At 41.1% G+C, this 24,120-nt stretch overlaps 1 protein-coding gene across 9 annotated transcripts in view; it reads right to left on the bottom strand.

The window, feature by feature from the left end:
* The window catches only part of ark2n (arkadia (rnf111) N-terminal like PKA signaling regulator 2n), an 85,907-nt gene that overhangs the window by 17,157 nt on the left and 44,630 nt on the right, over positions 1-24,120 (bottom strand). The window contains exon 3 of one of the 9 annotated variants that reach the window (XM_055655976.1): positions 20,049-20,848. The exons of the other annotated variants lie outside the window; for them this stretch is intronic. Within the exon in view, the coding sequence (XP_055511951.1) occupies positions 20,385-20,848 (464 nt within the window). The 3' untranslated portion in view covers positions 20,049-20,384. Of the gene's footprint in view, positions 1-20,048; positions 20,849-24,120 lie in introns of those variants that run through there. 9 annotated transcript variants of the gene reach the window in all.

Genomic DNA, 24,120 nt, shown 5'->3' with positions numbered 1-24,120 from the left:
TTATTAGAATTTTAGAAAAATAACAAAATGTGTTACTCATTATAAAATATAAGATTATGTAGTCCATCAAATAATCACATCTCTTGGTGCAGAACTAAGCAAATTAACACTGACTGACCAAGGTTCAGAGACTTTCTCCCAGTCAATATTTATACAATGACAATTAATATGGAACAAACACTTAATAACATGCAACATTTATTGGTAGTACGTACATGCAAATATAAATAGCTTAGCACCTACCCCTTTAAAACATGTTTGGGAAACATTTCCATTCTTCAGATTCAGAAAGTACAGGCACATCCGGTTATTTCTGTAGCAGTGGTCCTGCATCTTCATGTTACCAAACAACACGTCGTCAAGCTTAAGAAACGTACTGCTTTAGTGCAGATCACTACAAGGGAAAGGACCACGGTATTCTGAGACAGCATAAGAGGGATTAAAATGCTTTTATCCAGGGATGATGGTATGGAGGATAATTGTTTATCCTAATATGGGCTTGGTAGTGCAGTTTGCAAAGTATTTTTCATTAAGAATATTGTCAAAAACTAAACAGCCATTCAGATCCAATAGCTTTTACAAAACTAAATTGCACTGTGATTTAACCAACATCTCTAAAAGCCTTTCCTGTGCTACAAACCTCCTTGTAAATGAAAACAATGTTCATAATTGTCAATCTCTATTGTTCTTTGTGAAATCTAAAGTAAAGTTTTGGTTTAAAAGATTGTGCAAGGTGTAGATACTTTATAAACATAATGGCAAAACATATTGATCCAATTTTCATGGTATTTTCAATAGCTTATACAAGTGCAATTTATACAAGTGCTTTCACAGGATAAGGGGTAATAAATTCCAAAACTGAAGAATAAACAGGCTTCCTTCTGAATATCAATCAGTGTAATAATAAAATGGAAAAAAACTACAATTTTGACATTAAATTTCATGAAGGCCTCAATGTACACATCTTGTTGAGGTTAAGATGGCCATTAAACGAGTGATTATTTTTTACAAATGATGTATATAAAATGGAATAGTAGCTGTGAATAAGTTTGCTATGATGCTCATTTTAGTATTTATCCTTGATTCACATTTTTACTGTAACTTAGTTGGTTATAACAATGGAAAAGCTGTGTAACGTCAATAGTTAAAATGATTATTTTCTGAAAAATACTTCAATGACCGCCTCTTGCACTGATACATCAATTTATTGCATCTGTGGGAGGTGGTATAATTTGTCAAATTAGTTTTAAGTCCTCCATTGTAATAATACCCTGTAATCTTCTCATATCACTGAGTCACAAATCTTTCCTTAAATTAGTTCTGGACTGGTATAAATTACATTGTTAACCTGATTTAGTCCCTTTCCATACAACAAAGTCTCAACATTTTACAGGGAGTAATAAGGTTACGAGCAACTAAACCTCACTGATTAAATGCATTAAGGCTACACAAGGAATGTAGGAAACTCGACAGGAGTGACTGGCTATCACAGTGGCTATCGTCAAACTCAGCTCACTTATTCCTCCCATTTATTGATGGCAATGGAAGGATTGATAAAAATATTAAAAATAAGGGGGGGGGGGGGGGGGGGGAAAACAACGTCTATGTTTTAACTGTTGCAAATTAGGTAACTATGGGTAATAAATAGAGAAACTACGGGGGGGGGGTTGAATTTATATTCAATTCTTTAGTCGGCTAACTTGAAACAAGAGCCAACAGATTTAAAGCTTAGTACACCTTTGCCTGTAGTCAGTGCTTTCCCTTCAGGATTGAGGCAAAATTGCCTACTGAAATGGAGGGTGTAAAATGCATACAGCTTTACAAAATATTAAAACTTATGTGAATGATTACAGCAACATTCATGGTTTACTAACCACCTGTGTATTTTTAACCATCAAATTTAAAAGCTTCATTTGTCAGAGCCAAGGGGAATCGATTCTCCGTTAATTTTTGAAAACTTATGTCCTTGAACATTGAGGGTCATGTTGGTACCTTTAGCCAAAATAGCCTTTTAAATTATTTAATGACAATTATTACAAATGTAGCTGCACCACCTCTGACAAAGAAAAACAATTAAATGTAAGTAATTCCATGACAATATTCAAGCAAACAAATCTTATGGTGGAAAGTGAGATGAACAGTTTTTAAACCAGCCAAACCATCAATGTATTCTGAAAACTTGAAAAGACAAAGCCAAAAGGAATCTTTACTCTGAACAATTTATTTTAATTAATATTGCAGTTATTTTACATTTATTGATTTTACAGGGATTTGGGCAATACAGTTCTTAGCAAACAATATAGATACACAAGATAAGTAAGGCATTGCAAAAGCAAATCCTTAAAAAAAGGTGGGCACAAGCAACAACACTGGATACCTGGTACTGCAAATCACTGCAATGCCTGTGATCTTGCAAAGAATCCTTTACCCTCAGTTTAACAAAATTGTGACTGGTTTAATCCATTTAATGCTTTGTAAATAATTAATAAGAAAAACACCTTAAACGCAGTATTATTGTTAATATTTTCCACTGGTGAATATTAATCTAAACCAATACACTCATTAAAATGTGCACAAACATTTGACTTTCCAATTTTACTCCCACTTAAATAATGAAAATTAACAACCAACTGCGAAGTTAGTTTAATTCAGATCTGAAATGAATTTTCATTTGGCGATCCTATTTCAATTTTGGTGAGATGTAACTTTGCTCAGTTGGGCAAGTGGGTTGAGGAATGGTTAATGGAGTTTAATGCAGATAAGTGCGAGCTGTTGCATTTTGGGAATCCAAGCTAGGACAGAGCATTCACAGTAAATGCAGGGTTTTGGGGAGTGTTGTAGAACAGAGGGTTATTAGGACGGCACGTACGTAATTCCTTGAAAGTGGCATCACAGATAGATAGGGTGGTCAAGAAGCTTTCGATACATTTGCCTTCATCAGTCAGGGTATTGAGTACAATAATAGGGAACTGATGTTATAGTCGTACAAGTCGTTGGCGAGGCTGCATTTGGAGTAGTGTGTTCAAGTTTGAGAGCATCCAGGCAGTCCTCACTCCTACATTTGATGATGCAGGGAAATTGAAATTGGTTGATAATTGGCAGCCAATCACGATCAGGTGGATTATGCTGAGGATCTATACTACATTATTTGCTCCACGATTGTCCAATTCAATCACCCTCAATGAGCGACAGAAGCCATTTGTCAAGCCACCCTCTGATGCAACCAAAATATTACTTTATTAAATAATATGACAAAAGACGTCAAGAGGAATCATAAAGACCAGGCGATAATATTTATTGATTTAGTGAAAGCCTTGGACTCCATCGGCCATAAGCTTATTATTAAAGCTTTGGACCGTATCGGGATTGACACCTATTTAGTGAACATCATCAAGGACTAGTACCAACATTTTTATTTAGAGCGGCAATGTGATAATCGAGTCCAACCATGTGCAGAAGAAGGAAAAGCAGGGAGACTTGCTTTCCCTAATCCGTTTTGGCATCGTAATGGATGTACTCCAGCACATTGGAGAAGGATGGCTTGGTGTTTCACTTTGGTATAGGAGATACATTCTGCACCACAATAACATTGCCATGAGTGACTCTCTCAAAGGCAAGTCAAAAGATCTCAACGTCCTAGAAAACTTCTGCGGCAGGACTGGCCCTGAGGTTCTCAATGAAACTGCTGCCTTGTACATGGTGTTGTAAAATAAGTGTTTCATTTTTAACACTGCCATTAAGTGATCTTTAAATAAACATAAGTTTCTCAATCCGGGTGACTGAGGGTTATCCGGGCGCCTTGAAAGGCCCCGGGATGGTTACTCTACAGGGGCCTGGAGTGGTAAAAATCAAGGAATGGTAAAAATGGCATTCAGAGGGCAAGACTGCACAAGAAAGTTAAGCTTTTTAAAACCCATTTCAGTCCTTGATTTTGCTACTCCCTTGAATACTCCCAGAATACATTATTCAGTCTAGACAATTCAGACAGACATGTCATTAAAAAGTTCCTACATCTACCCAATTCCACAACTAATGGCATTTTGTATGCCACGGGAAGGGATGAAGACCTTACGATCTGCAAACTCGAGACGCTGATCTCACTGTTCATCGTGATAAAGTACTCTGATTTTAAGATTGCTAGTGATCTGATGGTGGGATTGAATTTCGAGTTTGCAGAAATAAATTTGGACAGATTTTGTTAATTAGGGAGCAGAGTCGTTTTGCGGTAATAAGCTATCCTGAGGATATGGCAAGAGATAACTATAACAGGAATACTATTTGGGATACACAAAACAACTAGAGGGAACTAGAAACTAGGAATTTGAGGCCCGGTGTAATGAGGGGCACCAAGGGATTGGTGTCTCATATTTCAAGAATGATCTGAAAGCAAATTGTTGGCTCAGGGGGTAATCCTCCATGAGACAAAGCATATAACCTCTCCTGTTCTGTTGAAACATATACCCAGTACACAATAACCCCTCTAGTTGTGTTCAAACACATACCCAGTACAGAATACGCTGGCCCTGTACTATCCATCTCGTAATAGAACGTGTAGGAAATATGGTGTGGCCATGGAAACCCTTGGACACATCTCTAGGAGATGTTGTTTGTCCATGAAGAACCCAAGGATTTTCCTGCACAACAAGATTTGTGATCCGTTCAAAGTCCAGAGCCCTCAGAGACACCATATTGACACCAAGCAGAGATTCCTCGACAGAGAATCCTAGATGCCATGTTTGTGAAGGAACTATTAATATTCTACAATTTTTTATGAACGATTCATTGTTTTATCTGCTTAGGCAAATAGTTGGCTCAGGTCTATGTCTTGTTGCGGTATTTTGTAGTTTTATATTACGCAGTTTTAATTGTTGGTTTCTCTATTTTTTTTAATTTATTTTCATAATCACGGTTTGACTTCACTTACAATATAGTTAACCCACATTGCAAAAATACACATTAAATGATGCGTCAGTAAGACAATCTCTGTCGAACGGTATGGACCATGGCTCCCCTGGCTTGGCATAGGAAGGATGTTAAGCTGGAAAGAGTGCGGATAAGATTTACGAGGTGGTGCCAGAATTTGACAGAGTGAGCTATCGAGAAGTTGGGCAGGCTAGGACTTTACTTCTTGGTGCACAGGAGGATGAGGTGTCATTTTATCATGAGGAATAAGGCGATGAGAGGAATATTGAAACAAATACATCGATAGATGCTCCTGAACACATCATCAGTGATGTAACTTGGGGTCATTGGGTGTTTCTGGTCTTTTAACATCAGACACCCTCACCCAGGCGACCCAGCCGTGGTTGATCAGGCCACGACTTGTGTTCAGGTGGCATTCGCTCCTTCCCACGGACCTCCTCTCCTGATCCAGAGTCATCTCGAGGCCTTCTCCGCTGCCTATGTGGTGTTCTTGATGGCCCTTCTCCTTGCCACTCCGTTGATGCCCAGTGCACTCAAGGCTTTGTAGAGCGATTGCCCTGCAAAACCTCTGCAGCCAACCTCGATGCCCTGCTTGCGGCAGTCTATGACTAGTTCTTCATATTTGGCCATCTTTCTCTTGTGGGCCTCCTCCAGACGGTCCTCCCACGGCACTGTCAGTTCCAACAAGACGATGTTTTTGGTCGCCTCTGAGACCAGGAGGATATCTGGCCTCAGGGTGGTCGTGGCAATGTGCTGTGGGAACTTCAGCTGTTTCACCAGGTCTACGGAAAGCTGCCAGTCCTGCGCAGTCGCCAGGATTCCTGACGGATTCCTGGCTGCTGTGGTTCTTGGCAGCTGCACTCCGGCCTTCACGAAGGTGATCATCTGGGTGGTGGGGTGTTCTCGTCTGCAGCTGCTGATTCCCATGCTGATGGCTTCTGCAATGGGTTTGAGAACCTGGTCGTGACACCATGTGTACCGGCCCTGCCCAAGAGCCTTTGGGCAGCAGCTCAGGATGTGTTCCAACGTCCCATTGCCTGAGCATTGTGGGCAATCTGGAGATTCCGCTTTGCCCCAGATGAAGAGGTTCGATGGGCTGGGCAGGACATCGTACACTGCCTGGACCAGGAACTTGATGTGCTGTGGTTCAGCCCGCCAGAGCTCAGTCCATGTGACTTTTCGATCCATGGCCTGCTCCCACCTTGTCCAGGCTCCCTGCTGCCTCAATCCAACAACTCTGGTACACCTCTCCTCTTCCACCACTGCCCTCACTTCCTCCTGGACCAGCCTGCGCCTCTCCTTCCCCTTGGCCTTGTCAAACTTGGGAGATGGGAAGATTCCCAGGCCTGTTCTTCCCAGAGTCACTGCTCCCACCAGGACTCTGTGGCGTATCCGAGACTCCGCTTGCAGCACGGCTTCGCCGGCTCTCCACTTCCTACCAGTTTTCACCTCAACTCCTGCTTGAGCTACCTTGGGATCGCTGGAGTCCCTGTACTGCATCACCTCTCTGGCCCGAGCCACCTTAAACTCCTCCTCCAGGGACTTCAGGGGCAGCTGGAGCTTGGTGCTATTTCCGTAAAGGGCGATGCTGCTAAGGCTCCTGGGCAGTCCCAGCCACCTTCTGAGAAAGCTGCTGACTTTCCTCTCCAATCTCTCTACGATGGATATTGGGACTTCATAGACAAGCAGTTGCCAGAGTATCCTTGGCAGGATACCATGCTGGTAAATCCATGCCTTGAACTTGCCGGGAAGCCCCGACCGGTCCACTGCTCTCAACCAGCTCTCCAGCTCCTGACAGGTTGCCTGGACAGATGCTGTATCCTTCAGGCTGCTGTTAAACACCTTGCCAAGACTCTTCACTGGCCTTTCGGAGACAGTTGGGATTGGTGTCCCTTCGATGCTGAAGAGGAACCTGTCCATGACTCTGCCCTTCTTTAGCACCAGTGGCCTTGATTTTCCTGGCTTAAACCTCATCCTTGCCCATCCAATCAGTTTCTCCAACCCCTGAAGGATCCACCTGCCTCCTGGCACTGACTCAGTGGTGACAGTCAGGTCGTCCATGAAAGATTGGTGGTTGGCGCATTCCTGACTTGGTCCGAGGGCCCCGGCAAAAAGGATCAGAGAGATGGTACAGCCTGTGATGATCCCAACCTCTAGTCTGTGCACTCTGATGTTACTGACCCTGATGAGACTCTCATGTTGAACTGGTTGTAATAGTCCAGGATGAGATCTGCCACTTGGCCCGGCACATGATGCTTGGCCATGACTGTCTGGATCAGCTTGTGTGGGATGGAGCCGTAGGCGTTGGCCAGGTCAAGCCAGAGCACTGTCAGGTCACCCTTGTTCTCCCTGGCTTCTCTGATAAGCTGGGTCACCACTCCCGTGTGCTCTAGACACCCCGGCACTCCAGATAAACCTCCCTTTTGCACTGAGCTGTCGATGTAGCCATTGCTGAAGAGGAAGTTGGTCTGCCGCTTCACCATTATGCTGAAGAAAATCTTGCCTTCAACGCTTAGCAAGGAGATGATTCTGAACTGATCGATCTTCTTGGAATCTTCCTCCTTTGGGATCCAGACTCCTTCAGCGAATCGCCACTGCTGCGCCACTTTTCCCCTCCTCCAGATGACTTTCAGAATCTTCCACAGCCGTTTCAGTAACAAGGGGCAGTTCTTGTAGACCCTGTAGGGGACTCCGCTCGGGCCAGGGGCTGAGCCAGCTCTTGCTCTCTTCACAACGTCCTGGACCTCTTTCAGGAGTGGCTCTCTATTATCAAACTCCTTGATGGGTGGAGGTGGTTTTATCAGGATGTTGCACTGGCCCAGCTCCTGCTGCCTGACGGGGTCACTGTAGGTCGTCTGGATGTGCCGGTCGATCTCCTCCTTAGAGCAAGCCAAACTCCCACTGCGCTTCTGCCCGAGTAGTTGTTTGGTGAAGCCGAAGGGGTTGGCTATGAAGGATGCTCGCTTCCTGGCTCTTTCCTTCCGGCGTCTTCGGTGCCACTCAGCTCTACGGAGGGTCATCAGCTTCTTCCTCAGGATGGTTCACAGCTCAGCCAAGGGGGGACATTGCTCTTCCCTGGCCTCTTTATACTGCTTCTTGAGGGACTTCAGCTCCTGCCGGATCTTGTGGATCTTCGTTGCTCGTGGGTTCATGGTGAAAGGTGTTCAGGCCAGCTTCTTCTCCACTTCTCCAAACCTTTCCACTGCTAGGCTGATGATGATTGTCGTCATCGTCCTCAACCTTCGGTCCACGTCTCCCTTCGCAGTTGCTTCTAGCACCTTGTCGACGTCCTCGTCGAACTGATGCCAGACTGCCGTCTTGCAGGCCTGAGGCCATTTGACTCGAACCTTCTCCGGAGAACTGTTCCGAGGGACTAGTTGCGCCACTTGGAGGCTTCGGGCTCTATGGGGTGATTCCGGGCCCGGCTCCTCCTGTGTCTCACCAGGTAAAATACCTGTGCGTTGTGACACTCCCTGTCCCTCCAAACACTTCATCCGGGTCTGGTGAATCTTCAGGCCTCGGCTGTTCTTGCAAACCTTACCACATCTGCATTTGATGCTCATAGTCGGTTGTCCATTGCCATTAGTCGTTAACCTTTGGTCCGTCCAATTGAGGTGCTCATCCTCCCCCCCTCTCGGGCACCCCGAGGGTATTTTTCAATGTGTTTTTCTGTAGCGTGATTTGGGTCTCCTCCTCTCAGAGGATGTGGTTTGGGCTGCCAACCCGCCCCGGTTGCCGTCTTTCTGAGCTGTCCACTGTGTCTCCAGATAGGGTGAACTCTTTTACCCAGAGTCGGGGAATCAAGGAATCAAGAGGTTTAAGATGAGAGGGGAAAAATTTAATAGGAACCCAAGGGATAACTTTTTCCATACACAGGGTGGTGGGTATATAGAACAAGCTTCCAGAGAAGGTAGTTGAGGCAGGTACTAAATAACATTTAAAAGGGATTTAGGTAAGTAAATAGGAAAAGTTTAGAGGGATATAGGCCTGAGCAGGTGAGACTAGTATAGATGGGGCATCTTGGTCAGCATGGGCAAGTTGGGGCGAAGGGCCTGTTCTCATGCTGTATGACTCTATTAAACACTGATAATTAGTCCGAGTAAGATATCATTGTCCAATTGAAAATTAACTAAGTACTTACCTTAAAAAAGCACACACAGCTAGTATGTAGAAATTCCTCGTATGTTGCAAAACATACTTGGTAAATAAAGTACTATTCTGATTCCATTTACAAAAAAAAATCTCAAGACTAAAGAATATGGGGGAATATTCTATTAGAAGGTTAGCTTGTTTTTACGACTGGAGGCCTGTGACCAGTGGAGTGCTGTGGGGGTTGGGCCCACTGTTTGGTATCTACATTTATGATTTAGATGACAATGCATGTAACATTGTTAGTAAATTTGCAGATGTTACTAAAATTTGTTGAATGGTGGACAGGAAGGAAGGATGTCCAAGTTTACATCAGAATCTAGATCGATGGGAAGGTGGCCAGGGAACAGCAAATGATATTTAACTCTGGCAAGCAAGATGTTGAACTGTGGTATGCAAAACCAGGGAAGGGCTTGCACAGTAAATGGTAGGGCCCTGGAGAATGTTGCTGAAGTACAGGTGCATGGTTCCCTGAAAGTGTAAATTATATGGACATTGTGGTGAATGTGTGTGACATGCTTGCCTTCATAGAAACATAGAAAATAGGTGCAGGAGTAGGCCACTCGGCCCTTCGAGCCTGCACCGCCATTCAATATGATCATGGCTGATCATCCAACTCAGTATCCTGTACCTGCTTTCTCTACATACCCCTTTAGCCACAAGGGCCACATCTAACTCCCTCTTAAATATAGCCAATGAACTGGCCTCAACTACCTTCTGTGGCAGAGAATTCCAGAGATTCACCACTCTGTGTGTGAAAAATATTTTTCTCATCTCAGTCCTAAAAGATTTCCCCCTTATCCTTAAACTGTGACTCCTTGTTCTGGACTTCCCCAACATCGGGAACAATCTTCCTGCATCTAGCCTGTCCAACCCCTTAAGAATTTTGTAAGTTTCTATAAGATCCCCCCTCAATCTTCTAAATTCTAGTGAGTACAAACCGAGTCTATCCAGTCTTTCTTCATACGAAAGTCCTGACATCCCAGGAATCAGTCTGGTGAACCTTCTCTGTACTCCCTCTATGGCAAGAATGTTTTTCCTCAGATTAGGAGACCAAAACTGTACGCAATACTCACCAAGACCCTGTACAACTGCAGTAGAACCTCCCTGCTCCTATACTCAAATCCTTTTGCTATGAAGGGAAAGATATCGAGTACAAAAGTTGGGACATCATGTTACAGCTACGCAAGTCGTTGTCAAGACCACACTTGTGCCGTGTGCATTTCTAGTCACCCAGCTATAGTAAGGATGTCATTAAGCTGGAAAGGATGCAGAAGAGATTCACCTAAAAAGTTACCAGGGTTTGAGGTCTAGGGAGAGGTTGGATAAACTGGGACTTTATTCTTCGGAGCGGAGGCAGCTGAGGGTGACCCGACTGAAATGTACAAGATCATAACGGGCGTGGATAAAGTGAACGATCATAGTCTTCCCATGGTAGAGTATTATAAAACTAGAGGGCAGAGATTTATCGTGGGACAGAAGAGGTACAAGGTGGCATCATGGGCAATTTTTTCACTCAAATGGTGATCTGTATCTGGAATGAGCTGGCAGGAAGCTATAGAAGTGAATACAATTTTGACTTTTATAAAGACATATGGACAGATATTTAGATAGGAAGAGTTTAGAGAGCTAGGAGCCAAATAGAGACATGTAGGATTACTCCCTTATGCCAACTTGGTCAACATGGCTAAGGTGGGCCTAAGGGGCTGCTTCCATGCTGTAGAACTCCGACTCCAATATGCAAAATCTTCTTAAAGAGAAGAGATTGTACAATTGAAAACAAATTTAAAATTTGGGGGCAACTTCTTTCTTTCATTAATTGGCTTGAGCCTTTATTTCAAACTTCTGCACTTGGGTTAGGTAAATATCTGCTGTGATTCATATTATAACAACATTGGATAATTACGCATTTTTAAAGAGACTTTAAAAAAAACACTACTGAATTTTCTATAAAGAAATACAATAGGGGCAGTTCAAAGACAAGACGAAATGAATCATCAGATTTACATGCTGAGGCATAGAAAAATAAATGCTTATCTAAAAGGAGCATGCTCATGATGTTACATGACAATTAAGATAAATTTGTACAATTTTAGATACATTATAGAAAGACCAATAGAATATGGTATCATTTGCACAGTGCTAGGAGGGAAAGAATTAGTTAGAAAGCAAGCTTTGAGAAATTAAAATATGTTCCACTACAACTTAGAAAGTTGAGAGCTCATTATATTCATTATGTATCGTTATCCAACAGTTTGAAAGTCTACAATCAAAAGACACGAATTTAAAAAAGAAAATGCAAAAATAGTTAGATGGTGGCAAATATATCACTATCAAAGTATTGATGAATAAATTGATAACATCTCCAAATCTGCTAGCATAAAGCAATGCTGGAAACTTAGCTGTGAGGAAGGCCCCAAGTGTGTGCAAAAAGGACAGACAAGATGGCAGGTGATGAATATGTGAGAAGTTTAGTTATTAATTTCAGGAAGAGAAATAGAAAATATTAGTTGTTGAGAAACTATTAAACATTGATGTCAAGAGGGATATGGGCATTCTTGTCAATGAAACATAATTACCAAAAAACAAACTGCTGGAAAAACTCAGCAAGTCAAGCAGCATCTGTGGACCCTGCATCAGGTTTATTCTTGAGCAAGCAGGTAGGGAAAAATTGAACCTGATTTTCAAAAAAGCACACTGGATTCCTTATTTTAGAAATAAAGGCAAGAGTAAGGAAGTTGCGATGAATCCTTACAACATTGGTTTAGCCACAGGTGGAACTCAGTGCCCAATTCTAGAGTAACCATAAGTAACTGCTCCGCTGGTTCTCAACAACTTCTCCTTTGACTCCTCCCACTTCCTCCAAGTCCAAGGCGTAGCTATGGGCACCCACGTGGGCCCCAGCTATGCCTGCCTCTTTGTAGGGTACATTGAACAATCCCTGTTCCAGGCGTACACTGACCCTATCCCCTATATCTCCGTTACATACTAACACCGGTGCTACCTCCTGCATCCATGAAGAACTCATGAACTTCATCACCAATTTTCATCCTGCACTCAAATTTACTGGGACCATCTCAGACGACTCCCTCCCATTTCGAAATCTCACAGTCTCCATCACAAGAAATAGATTAATGACCGACGTCTATTACAAACCCACTGACTCCCACCCTGCTTCCTGTGCGAGATGTCCTCATTCTTTAGGGAATGGGGTTTCCCTCTCCCATCATAAATGAGGCCCTCACTCGTGTCTCCTCATACCCCGCAGCTCTGCCCTTGCTCTCCCTTCCCGAGTCCTTACCTTCCACCCCATCAGTCGTGGCATACAACGCATAATCCGTGGAAATTTCCGGCACCGCCAACGGGATCCCACCACTAACCACATTTTCCCATTCTCGATCCCATTCCACCGTCCGTAGAGACCGTTCTCTCCACAACTCCCTGGTTAACATCCCTTCCCACCCAAACCACCCCCTCCCCAGGTACCTTCCCCTGCAACCACACCTGTCGCTATACCTCCTCCCTCAACTCTGTCCAGGGACCCCCAGGGATTCATTCAGGTTAGGCAGAGCTTCACTAGCACCTCCTCCAACCTCATCTACTGTATCCACTGTTCAAGATGTGGTCTCTTATACATCAGCCAGACCAAACGCAGACTGGGCTATCGTTTCGCAGAACACCTTCGATCAGCCCTCATGAACCAACCTGATCTCCCGGTTGCTGGACACTTTAATTCTCCTTCCCATTCCTACACAGACATCTCTGTCCTTGGGTTCCTCCATTGTCAGAGTGAGGCTACACACAAATTGGAGGAACAGCATTTTTTGTTTTTTGCTTGGGCAGTTTACAGCCCAGTGGTATGAATATTGATTTTTCTCACTTCAGGTAGCATTGGCATTCCCTCTCTCTCTCCCTCCTCCACACGTCACACTAGCTTCTCATTTTCACCCTTCATACAGCTTAATAGCCCGTTTCCTTTATCATTGTTACTTTTTTGCATATCTTTCATTCATTGTTCATCTCCCACATCACCGTCTATATCTCTCCTTTTCCTTATCCCTGACAAGTCTGACGAAGGGTCTCAACCAAAAACTTCACCCATTCCTTCTCTCCAAAGATGCTGCCTGTCCCGCTGAGTTACTCCAGCTTTTTGTGTCTACCTTCGGTTTAAACCAGCATCTGCAGTTCCTTCTTGCACAAGTGACTGGCAAATGTTTGATCCTTTATTTATAATCAGATCTATGAAATAATTTGATGGGCGATTCAAAATATACCAAAAGCACAAGGAAAAAAAAGTTGCTTCACACTCCATTGCTCAAATAGAAGCCAATTAATGAGCATACACTAAAACTGAATTATGACATTCTGAATACATAAATTAATTCACAAAAACCCCGTTTCTTTAAATATAAAGATATTTCTACACTTTTCTAAGACAACCAATTGCTTAAGCTTGTATCGCTAATGCTCCAGTTAATTGCTGACAATTCAATAGCCTAAACAAAATCACTATTTTTTCATCGGCAATCATCACTCCCCATCTAACCCCGAAAGTTCATAAACACAAAAGCTTCAGTGAATTTAACCAGAGAATAATGAAACCAAAAGTGATTAGCTCATGTAAAACTGGTGGCACAGTGGAGCAGCTCGTTAAGCTGCTGCCACAAAACGCCACAAACATGGGTTTGATCCTGACTTCGGGAGGTGCCTGTGCGTAGTTAGCATATTCTCCCTGTAATCACATAAGTTCCCTCTGGGTGCTCTGGTTTCCTCCCACACACCATAAATGTGCAAGTTCGTAGGTTAATGGCCTCTGTAAATTGCCCCATATGTGTAAGGATTCGATGCAAAAGTGGCATCGAACTAGTGTGAACAGGTGATCAATATGCAGTGTGGAGTCAGTGGGCCTGTGCCCATGCTTTATCGCTAAAACTAAAGAACATTTGCCAGTGTCCTATTGATTATCTAGAATGGGAGTGTATACAACAACAATAAGTTGGATAGGATGGAAATGGATAGGATAGGTTTTTGAAGGATATGGGCAGAATGCAGACAGGTGGGACTAGTGTAGATTAGATGGGGCACATTGGCCGACCTGGGCAAGTTGAGCCGAAGAGTCTGCTTCCGCACTGTATGACTTGAACAATAAGTTAAAGAGCCTATTTGTAGTCATGTTAATACTGCACAAGAAATGGTACTTGCACACAATTCCAGCTGCTACGGTCAAGCAAACGCCTCCGTTGCCATGCTGTGAGAACGGAGGGGTTGAGAAGGAGTTTCTTTCCAGAGGCCATTAGGACTGTAAACTCCTATCTCACCACTTTACTACCGCTCTACTGCTTTAAATTTTTTTTTTTTTTATTCCCTTTTTTTCTTCCGCCCACAATATTTAATATGTAAAAGAATATGTGATTCTGTTCCATTCTGTTTGTAGTTTGTTTGGTTGTTTGTTTGTCTTTTTGCACAAAGTCCGCGAGCATTGCAACTTTTCATTTCACTGCACATCTCGTATGTGTATGTGACGAATAAACTTGACTTGACTACACTTGTCCCACCGGCCTGCATTTGGTCTATATCCCTCCAATCTGTCCCATCCACGTACCTGTCCAATGGCTTCTTAAACGTTGGGATAGTCCAAGCCTCAATTAATTCCTCTGTCAGCTTGTTCCATACACCCTCAGATTCCTATTAAATCTTTTCCCCTTAAACCTATGTCCTCTGGGCAAGAAACTCTGTGCATAACCATTTCCTTTAATCACGGAGTCAGTGGCACACAAAAAAAAACTATCTGCAATGTGTGATTTTTTTCCCTCTATTTTCAACTTAAAAGTTTACAGCCACTATCATTGAAAGTGAATTTGAGGCGAAACATTGAGGCGAAACATTGTCAGTCATGCACTAGCATGTCTCACTGTGCCTCAGATTGATTAAAGTCAGTCTTGCAATTCACATTTAATGAGGAGCAATGCAATCAAGTAATTTGCAGATCACTTAAGGTTGGCTTGAGGTGGGAAATCTGCACAGATCCTTTTGAAGGAGCAGCCTCAAAAGGGATTATTTCAGACCCTAATTATGTTAAGATTTAATGTAAAGTAATAATCCAATATTGTTACCTCTTCAAAAATGTACTCTTAGTTTAGATGCGGATGTTCTTACTGAATTGAAACGCATACTTGGTCAATTCCAGCTTCTATTAATGCTCCAGGAAACGATGAGATACCAAAACTGATCAAATTCAATCTATGATGAAATTGCAGTGATGGGCAGATGTTGTTATCAGTCCCCATTCAGAGCTATATAAATGACTGGGGGGAAACAAATTATGTTGATAAACATGTGCCTTTGTCTCCATTTTGACATTTTTGCGATAAACAAAATTTCAAAGCTTTATAATCACCAGTTCAAAATGTATCACATCACAGACTGTGCTACTTGTGCCCACCTCTAGTACAGTTCTTTTTGAAAATAAATTGTACTGTAAATGATGTCACAACTGGTGTCCACAGATGTTGCTTAATACTAATAACTCACTGTTACAGTGCAAAGAGCATCTTTAATAACAGAAGTAATGAAACCCCACTTCCATGGATCTATTTAAGCTGCTTTATCCAAAACTGCTGGAGAATTTCATCTTTGGAGATACCTTACATTCACCGTTAGTGAGCCACAGTTTAATGAGTGTTATAATCGCTCACAGACCAGTACATCTTCAAAATCAAGAAAAATTCATGAAATTTAAAACAATTCTTGGAGAAAAGTGGCATATGAAGGAGAATGGATCTCAATCTATGCATACTAGTCAATGTTGGACTTCATGAATCACAAAACGTAATACGAGTGGCACTCTCCAAATCATAGCATTGTCAACTATAGCACAGAATTCTACAAAACTAAGCTGTTATTCTGCAACATTCTAAATGTACTTAGGTGTGGAAGAGGAAAGGGGATAATAAAAACTGCCAAAACCTCTCTCACTTGTCTGGGATAAGACATGCTCATCTCACACCGAATAATAAATTCCAGGTTAAAAATTAGTCCAAGTCAAGACCTTCAAATTGTGGTAAGGGGGACCAATAGTATTCACTGATTATATTGAGGTAATGCACAAAAATCGCTTCCTTTTCTCCCCCCATCCCATTCTCCAACATCTTTAAAGTTGGCAATGAAATAACAAACCCATGAACCTATCTGCATCTTTGTCATGAACCGTTTGGATGGCTGACAAAGTGGAAATGTAAACGTTGTTAAAATTACTAAGAACGTTAAAAGTAGACCAGTTTTCAAAATGCATTAAACTGTGGTTCTAATCAATTAAGCCGTCCCAAACAATGAAAACTAAGTTTGTTCAAGAGTTAAAATTCACTCCAATACAGCAATAAGGAATACATTCCCTGTCACTTTTGAATTTAATTTTGTTGCACAGCTCTCACACAAAAGTAGCTAGCTCTTTCCCCGACTAAAATTCACACATTCAACTTATTTTTGAAATTTCAGACCAAATTGTGCCTGTTTATATGAAAATTGCTTTCTAATTCCAGCACAAAAAAAAAAATCAGCCTATATATAAACGTGATAAGCTGCAAGAAGTGAAATAATTCAACATATTTTGGGTCATTTTCCATTTATTTCAGTGTGGGGGAAAACTTGAGGTTTAATTTGAACAGTTCCCATAAATATGCTGTTAAGTTTAACCCTCCTAAATACTGTAGGAAGGGGGAAAAAAGACTTGGATTTTTGGTGATGGAAAACATGATCAGAACATAAGACATATGTTTGCAGTGACACCTTAGTTAATACCCAAAAGGATTTTTGATCAAATAGCACTTCCAAGCATAAACAGCAATGCGATCACGAAGACCTAAAGACGTGCAACTGTCAGATATTCAATACAATCATATATCAGTAGGTAAATTTTGGAAGGTCATTAATAGCACAAAACTCAAATTCTGAAAAATAGGAGCACAACTGTTTCCAGAAGCGAAAACAAAGAATGCTGAAAATGCTCTGGCCAGGCAAAACATTATGAGGGAAAGTTAATATTTCAGGTCGGTGATCTTTTATCAGACCTGATCCTCATTCTCCAGGTGGTGGCTGACCCTATTGAGTATTTCAGCATTTTCTGTTTCTATTTCAGGTACCTGTTGTTATCCGTTTTCCAGTAGAATTTTCCCTTCATCCCCATCTTTCCAAATTTTTATCAGTGACACATTCTTCCATAATAAACCTTACTCAAGTTACTCACCCAAGATCTGTCATGGGACATTTCCAGCACATAACAGACAAGCACCAAATATTCTCTCCAAATCCTAATACCAAATAGTATGTTGTAAATAGCCAATACAGTGCTCAAGGCTGTGATTCCAAGCCACATTACATTGCAGAGATATATCAGCACTGATCTTTCAATACCCGAGTGAACATTAAACACGCATGCGTAATAGTTCACGTGTTGGGTGTAATGTTTTCAAAAAATGTTAAGCCAAGAAATTGTCAAAAAAGGAAGTTTTTTTTTTTGCAGTCTCAACTTTGGTTTATCAGCACGTGCAATGGATAAACTAAAGTAGTTTGATGTATGGTCATTTTATATAAACAGAAATTCTAAACTTCAAGTTACTTCAGTGAATGCATTTGAAAATGAAAGAACATGCCTTGGATCCTTTCTTTTTATTTTAAATGTCATATATATGGAAGCTTCATGCTCTCATCGTGGTAACAAATCCTAATCTTTCGTTATTTAAAACTATAATTGTTTAACTGAATGGCACACATTCACCGCAGGTCTCCAAATAAAAGGGCAAAATTCACATATGCATTTCATTATACCAATGATATTAATGCAAATCTACTACAGTTATATGGTCATTTCATGGTTTGGTGGTGATGGGGGGGGGGGGGGTGAACAGCAGCAGGTACTGGCCTAAATTTCTTTCAACTTGTCCATACTGCAGAATATACACAATTTAAGGAGCTTTAAAATTGTTATCCTTGCACCAATTAAGAGATTTTTTCCCCCTAGTTTTTTTTGGTTGCTCTTTGAAATAAATTATAAGCTTGGGACATCACTTTTAGACCTCATCCACTGGGGCATCCTTTACTTGCAATATTTCGGCAGCCAATCAAGGCAATCTTGAAAAACATAGTTAATCCTAATCCTGTGTTTACTTGACAATTCCTGTGAGTTTAAGGGGAAATCAATCAACAACACTCGAGCTAGAGCCTTAGCTGACTATTCATGCTCCTTAGTCTGGGAGCATCAAAGTACCAATTGCAATACTATGTTACCATCTAAACTGAGATCGCAAGATAAAAGCAGATAATAATAGTCATTTGATCAACTAATCCATCCATGTAGAAAAACCTCCTGGAGTTTCTACCTGTCACTTAAATGATTTAAATGTTTGTGCTTAGAATTCTTACCTGCTAGTCCAATCAGAGTGGAAGATATCTCGGTACAGACTAGGGATCAAGTTCTAAATCTTGCTAGTCAATATCACGCTAGACAAATAACACATTTATTGGGGTAACTGAGAGAGTTTTGTTGATCCTGATGTAAAGGAGATAATCCTGGATATTCCAGATCTTTATTATCAAGCAATTATACATTTAGATAAATTTTATCTAAATCTCCCTCCATATAATCTAAAATGTATAATTCAATGACATAATCAGCCCACTAAAAGATACATTGCTCAGTATATGTAGGGTCTCACTTCTTTAGCCACAAAGCCTTATTTGTCCGTGCACTATGAATTATCACCAGATCAATTTCTATTGCGTTTTTGAATGATTTAAAAATGAAAATGTTGAAATATTTGGGCAAATAAAAGCTGTTCCAATTGAGTCATAACATTTCTTGCCTGGCCGGGTTGATTTTAATCACTGTGTACACATAGACATTCAAATCCAGGTAGTAAGACATAACAAGATCTCAATTTGGTCGACTGTTTTACTAACACATTCAGGGCATGAATGATGATGTGGGAAAGAATGGAGGGTGGGGTTACATCAGCACGTTGCTGCTGACTGGGTCAGTGTGTTCTAAACCAGAGTCATGCAATTATGTTAGTTTCTGCTACTTGCACAGCAACCTGGTGTAGTAGGATTAGACAAATTAATTATTACCCTTATGTCAGTCATCTTAGAATTGATCATTTCAGATGTCACAAGCCAAAATATTTAAGATTCTGAACTGAGCAATCAGTTATTTCTGTTGGTAACAGCAAGAGTAGGAAGTCAGAATAGATATTGGGGTAGAACCTTCCCCTATGTTGCTTGCACTGAACATGTATTTCTAGCTAAGCATCAAATTCTACTACTGCAATACAATTCCATCTGAACTGAACGTTTACAGATTACAATGCATAATTGCTTTTACATGCAAGTATTTAGTGCAAGCAACAAAAGCACAGTTTTTTTTCACTCTGATGGATTTCCACTGCCCCACTACTAAAAAACAAATTTTCTATAATTGATCAGTAATGAGCAATGAAATAAATGTAAAATGCAGAAGAGATGGAAAGCAAATGGGAAGCTGGTGTCATTGATGGGAGCTTCATAGGCTCCACTTTGCTGTTATTATAAACATGCTTAAACATGTGCATAAACAATTCTTATCCTAACAGATGCAAAACAGGTTCTAAAGTATTAAATGATTTTTGGTATTAATTTACAAAAAGACTAGTCATTTTTGTTTGCATCGGGGATAGGAAGGACAGGACCAAAGAGAAAGGATGGGAAATTGAAGGGAGTATCTGTTAGATTAAGTGAAGAGGAACAGAAGAATGGAGACATTTTGACACCGGCAAAGATAAAGCATCTTTTGGCAAACATTCCTTCGCATATTTCCCAGACATATAATTATTGGGATTTATTTAGTCATTGGCTGCAAATTAAGATAGCCTCCAATACACAAACGTGCGGGTATATCAACCTGAAACGTGTGATTATTAACACGTTACTTGAAATTGTAAAAATACTTTTTCCTATTTTTAAATGATAATTTGTAATTGTTAAAGTTAATGAAATCAATATGCCAATTAAACACTACTGATTAGAAAAGGTTATCTGCCCTGCAATGTCAAAGGTACAATCAGAGGTAGGTTGCTATAGTTATCATGGTGACTTTTGGCTTTAAAATTCTATTTCAAGCAGTCATTGAGATTAACAACAACCTGGCCACTGAAGTTCCGATACTATATATAAAAATTGCATTGCTGCTCATGTATGATATTAAGAAATCTTATTCAAAAGATCTCCCCTCAAATACTTGTTTGGCTGAGAGTTTAAGTGTATATATTTTATATCTGATTATTTCAAACATTTGAGTGATTGATATCATGACCAGAGGAGTTTCCATTCTCCTGAAAAGCAGTTGCAGAATTGTTGTTAAAGGACATTTGATAAGCTGGAGTACAGTCGACATTTGGCTGGTTACTCGTATACGGGTTAAGTGACTGTTGTAGATTTGAATGATTGCTAGATAGGTGCATAAATGTGCTGGGTTGATTAGGAGGCAGCACTGGCATGCCACTTGTTGGCATTTTAGGCTCCTGTCGATTCGGTTGCTGCTTTACGTCTTCATCCGTGTCCAAGCGTGTCAACTTTTCCATCCACATCCGAAATCTCTCCTCTGTCTGTCGTTGCATCTCTGCAAAACAGTTCATTGCTTCCTCCAGGACATTGCCGATACAGTTCCGCTCCCATGAGATCCCACCGTCCAGAAGTCCGGCCATTTGGGTGGCAGTGCCTGCAGACCCCTCTGCACGAGTGTTGGCAGCTTGAAAGACATTGAGGCCATTTGATAAGAGCGATTACAACACACCCATTTTACCTTTTAAAGAGACAGGATCCCTTTCAGTCAGCCTTATCAAAAAGCATTCTAAAATAACAGACTTGAATAATTACAATACAGATATAATTGATGCATGCCTGTTAAGCAAATTTTGCAATAATCAAAATATATTGGAAATGTCTACAATAGAAAAAAATGTTGTGGCCATTCTCACGAAGCCTCTTGCCCCCAAGAAGGGAAACCACTTCCACTGTACTAAACCTCCCTTATTTAGGGTCTCAAAACACCGCCATTTTTGTATGCAAGGTATGACTAAAACTATGACCAACACCAGAAACAAAAACACAAATGTAATAATTTTAGCTTCTTGAAATTAAAAAGATTACTTTATTAAAAAAACTTTAAATAATTAAATTGCAGTGGAAAAACAAATCGGTTTTAACACTGCTGAATTTTGGCATTGAATGTTAACAGTACGTAACAGTACTGTTTTGTTAAACTAATGAACCTTATACTTTACAAATTTAAATGATCTATGAAATGAGAATAAAAATAAGTGACTTAAGTTACTACTTTTCTGCCATGTCGGTGACCTTCCGATTTATTTAAATACCCAGTAAATTTGGCAAATCCCAACACTGAACGGAAAACAAAATCAAAGGACTATGTTGTCCCTGTCACTGTAAGGCAAGGGAAACGTATAGTGCTTTTAAAAAAAATTGAAGGTACAAATGTTATAGGCATTTTTTGAAAAACATAACCAAAGCACTTTAAAACAAAACAATCAAAGTTAAGAAATTGGCACAAGAACTGCAGAAATAAAGATAAAGCGCTGGAGTATCCCAGCATCTCTAGAGAACATGGATAAGTCACGTCCCGGTCGGGACCCTTCTTCTGACTCATTTTGAGGGTGGTCGGGGATAGAAAGTGTGAGAGATGGGGTGAGACAAAGCCTAGTAGGTAACAGTTTGATACAGGCGAGGAAGGTTTTGGTAGGCAGATGGTGCACAAAAGCCAGAGATGAAAAGAGGGGGAGAGAATGCAGTTACCTAAAATTGGAGAATTCAATATTCATACCGTTGGGTTAGAAACTACCAAAGAGGTATACGAGTTGTTGTTCCTCCATTCTGCCTGTAGCTTCACTGACAATGGACAGAAAGGTCAGTATGTGACTGGGAAGATGAGTTTAAATGGTTAGCAATTGGGAGATCCTGGAAGCCTTGGTGGACCAATCGTTCATGTATGTTGAAAAGGTCGCAAACCTGCGCTTGAGAGGAATATCATTTTTAAAACACGACAACTAGCATCCCATCACAGCTTGGTTTATGAACAGTTCCATCCAAGACCAAAAGAATTTGCTTGCGAATTGTAGACACAGCCCAGACCATCACACAAATCAACCTCCCTTCTATTGACTGCATTTTACCTCACGCTGCCTCAGCAAAGTCAGCAGACAATCAAGGATGAGTCGCACCCTGACCACTCCCTCTTCTCCCTTCTGGCAAAAGGTATACGTGTGAAAACACACACCTCCAGATTCAGGGACAGTTTCTTGCCAGCTGTTTTCAGGCAACTGAATCGTCCGACCACAACCAGAGAGTAGTGCTGAACTACTATTTACCTCTTTGATGACCTCGGACGATACTGGATTGGACTTTGCTGGCATCACCTTGCACTAAACGTTATTCCCTTATAATGTATCTGTACACTGTAAATGGCTTGATTGTAATCATGTATTGTCTTTCTGCTGACTGGATAGTGAAAAGCTTTTTGTTGCGTGCTGTCTCAGTACAAGTGACATTAAACTAAATTGAACTAAATTAAGTTGCCAGTTCCGGTCTAGAATTTTTTTCATTGTACTAGAATTCACCAAACAATCAATCCTGTCAACAGCAACCTGCCATTTTGCAATTTACTTTATTGCTAGCATCAATTATTGGATGCAATTCAAATACCGATTTCCTTTCCCATCATAAACCTGCCATTGTGAGGTCTTATTTTTCCACAGCATCTCTTTCTTTTACATATCCAGAGACTCTTTTTTTCCTCTACAGGTATAAAAATATTACTTTTACGTTAAGAGCTGGAAAGATAGAGAAAAACATTTGAGCAATGTATTTTTTAAATATATCTATTCAATAATCTAAATATGTTTGAAATGTCACACAGGCACATTAAATTTCTGCCAATGAAACCGACTCTAGACAATACCATTACTTGGCATCTTCAAAATTTAAAGTTAACCAGAGCTCCCCTGGACCTCACATTTCACCCCACCGTCTCTGCATCCAACACAGCATCCTCTGACATTTCCATCATCTCCTACGTGATCCCACCACCAGTCATATCTTCCCACCCGACCCCTTTCCCCTTTTTCGCAGAGACCGCTCCCTCCACAACTCCGAAACTGTTGTGGCCCTGCAACCACAGGAGATGGAACACATGTCCCTTACCTCCTCTCTCACCTCCAACCAGGAACTACAGGTCCATCCAGCTCAGACAGAAGTTTGCATGCACCTCCTCCTCACGTACTGCATCCAGTGTTCTCGATGTGGCGTCCTGTACATCAGCGAGACCAAGTGTAGACTCGGCAGCGGTTTCGCCGGACACGTACGCATGGTCTGGCAAGCCCAAATGGGTCTATATCTCTCCCTCCTCCCCCCCCATTCAGTCTGAAAATGGGTCCCGACTCGAAACAGCACCTATTCATGTTCTCATGAGATGCTGCCTGACCCACTGAGTTAACCCAGCACTTTGTGACTTTTAAAGTAAACCTGTTTGAAGAACAAATGATTAAAGTATGTGTTAGACTGGTAGTGAATGACTTGCCCCTTAGTACAACCATTTCAAGAAATTTCAAAACATCTTGCTTTACATTTGATTCGAGTTGTACCATGTTATACCATCTAATATACATTAATGAAATTCACCATAGCATTCAGCACAGTAGTACACTCTTGCCTCTCTTCAGGAAAAGGGGGAATATCTACACAGAACAGTACAACACAGGAACAGGTCCTTTGTCCACAATATGCTGAATATAATGCCTAGTTAATATCTGCCTGCACATGATCTGTTTCCTACCATTTTCTGCATAGCCTATCTAAAAGTTTCTTAAATGCTACAATATGTACCTCCACCACCACCCCTTGGCAGAGCATACCAGGCAACCACCTATGTAAAATAAAACCTGCTTGGCACCTCTTTAAAACTCTCCTGATCAGACCATTAAGCTATGTGCTCTGGTCTTTGCCTTT

The sequence above is a fragment of the Leucoraja erinacea genome, chromosome 1 (assembly GCF_028641065.1).
Source record: "Leucoraja erinacea ecotype New England chromosome 1, Leri_hhj_1, whole genome shotgun sequence".
NCBI lineage: Eukaryota > Metazoa > Chordata > Chondrichthyes > Rajiformes > Rajidae > Leucoraja > Leucoraja erinaceus.
Note: the sequence above shows the minus strand (reverse complement) of the source record. Positions and strands in the feature narration are given on the sequence as shown.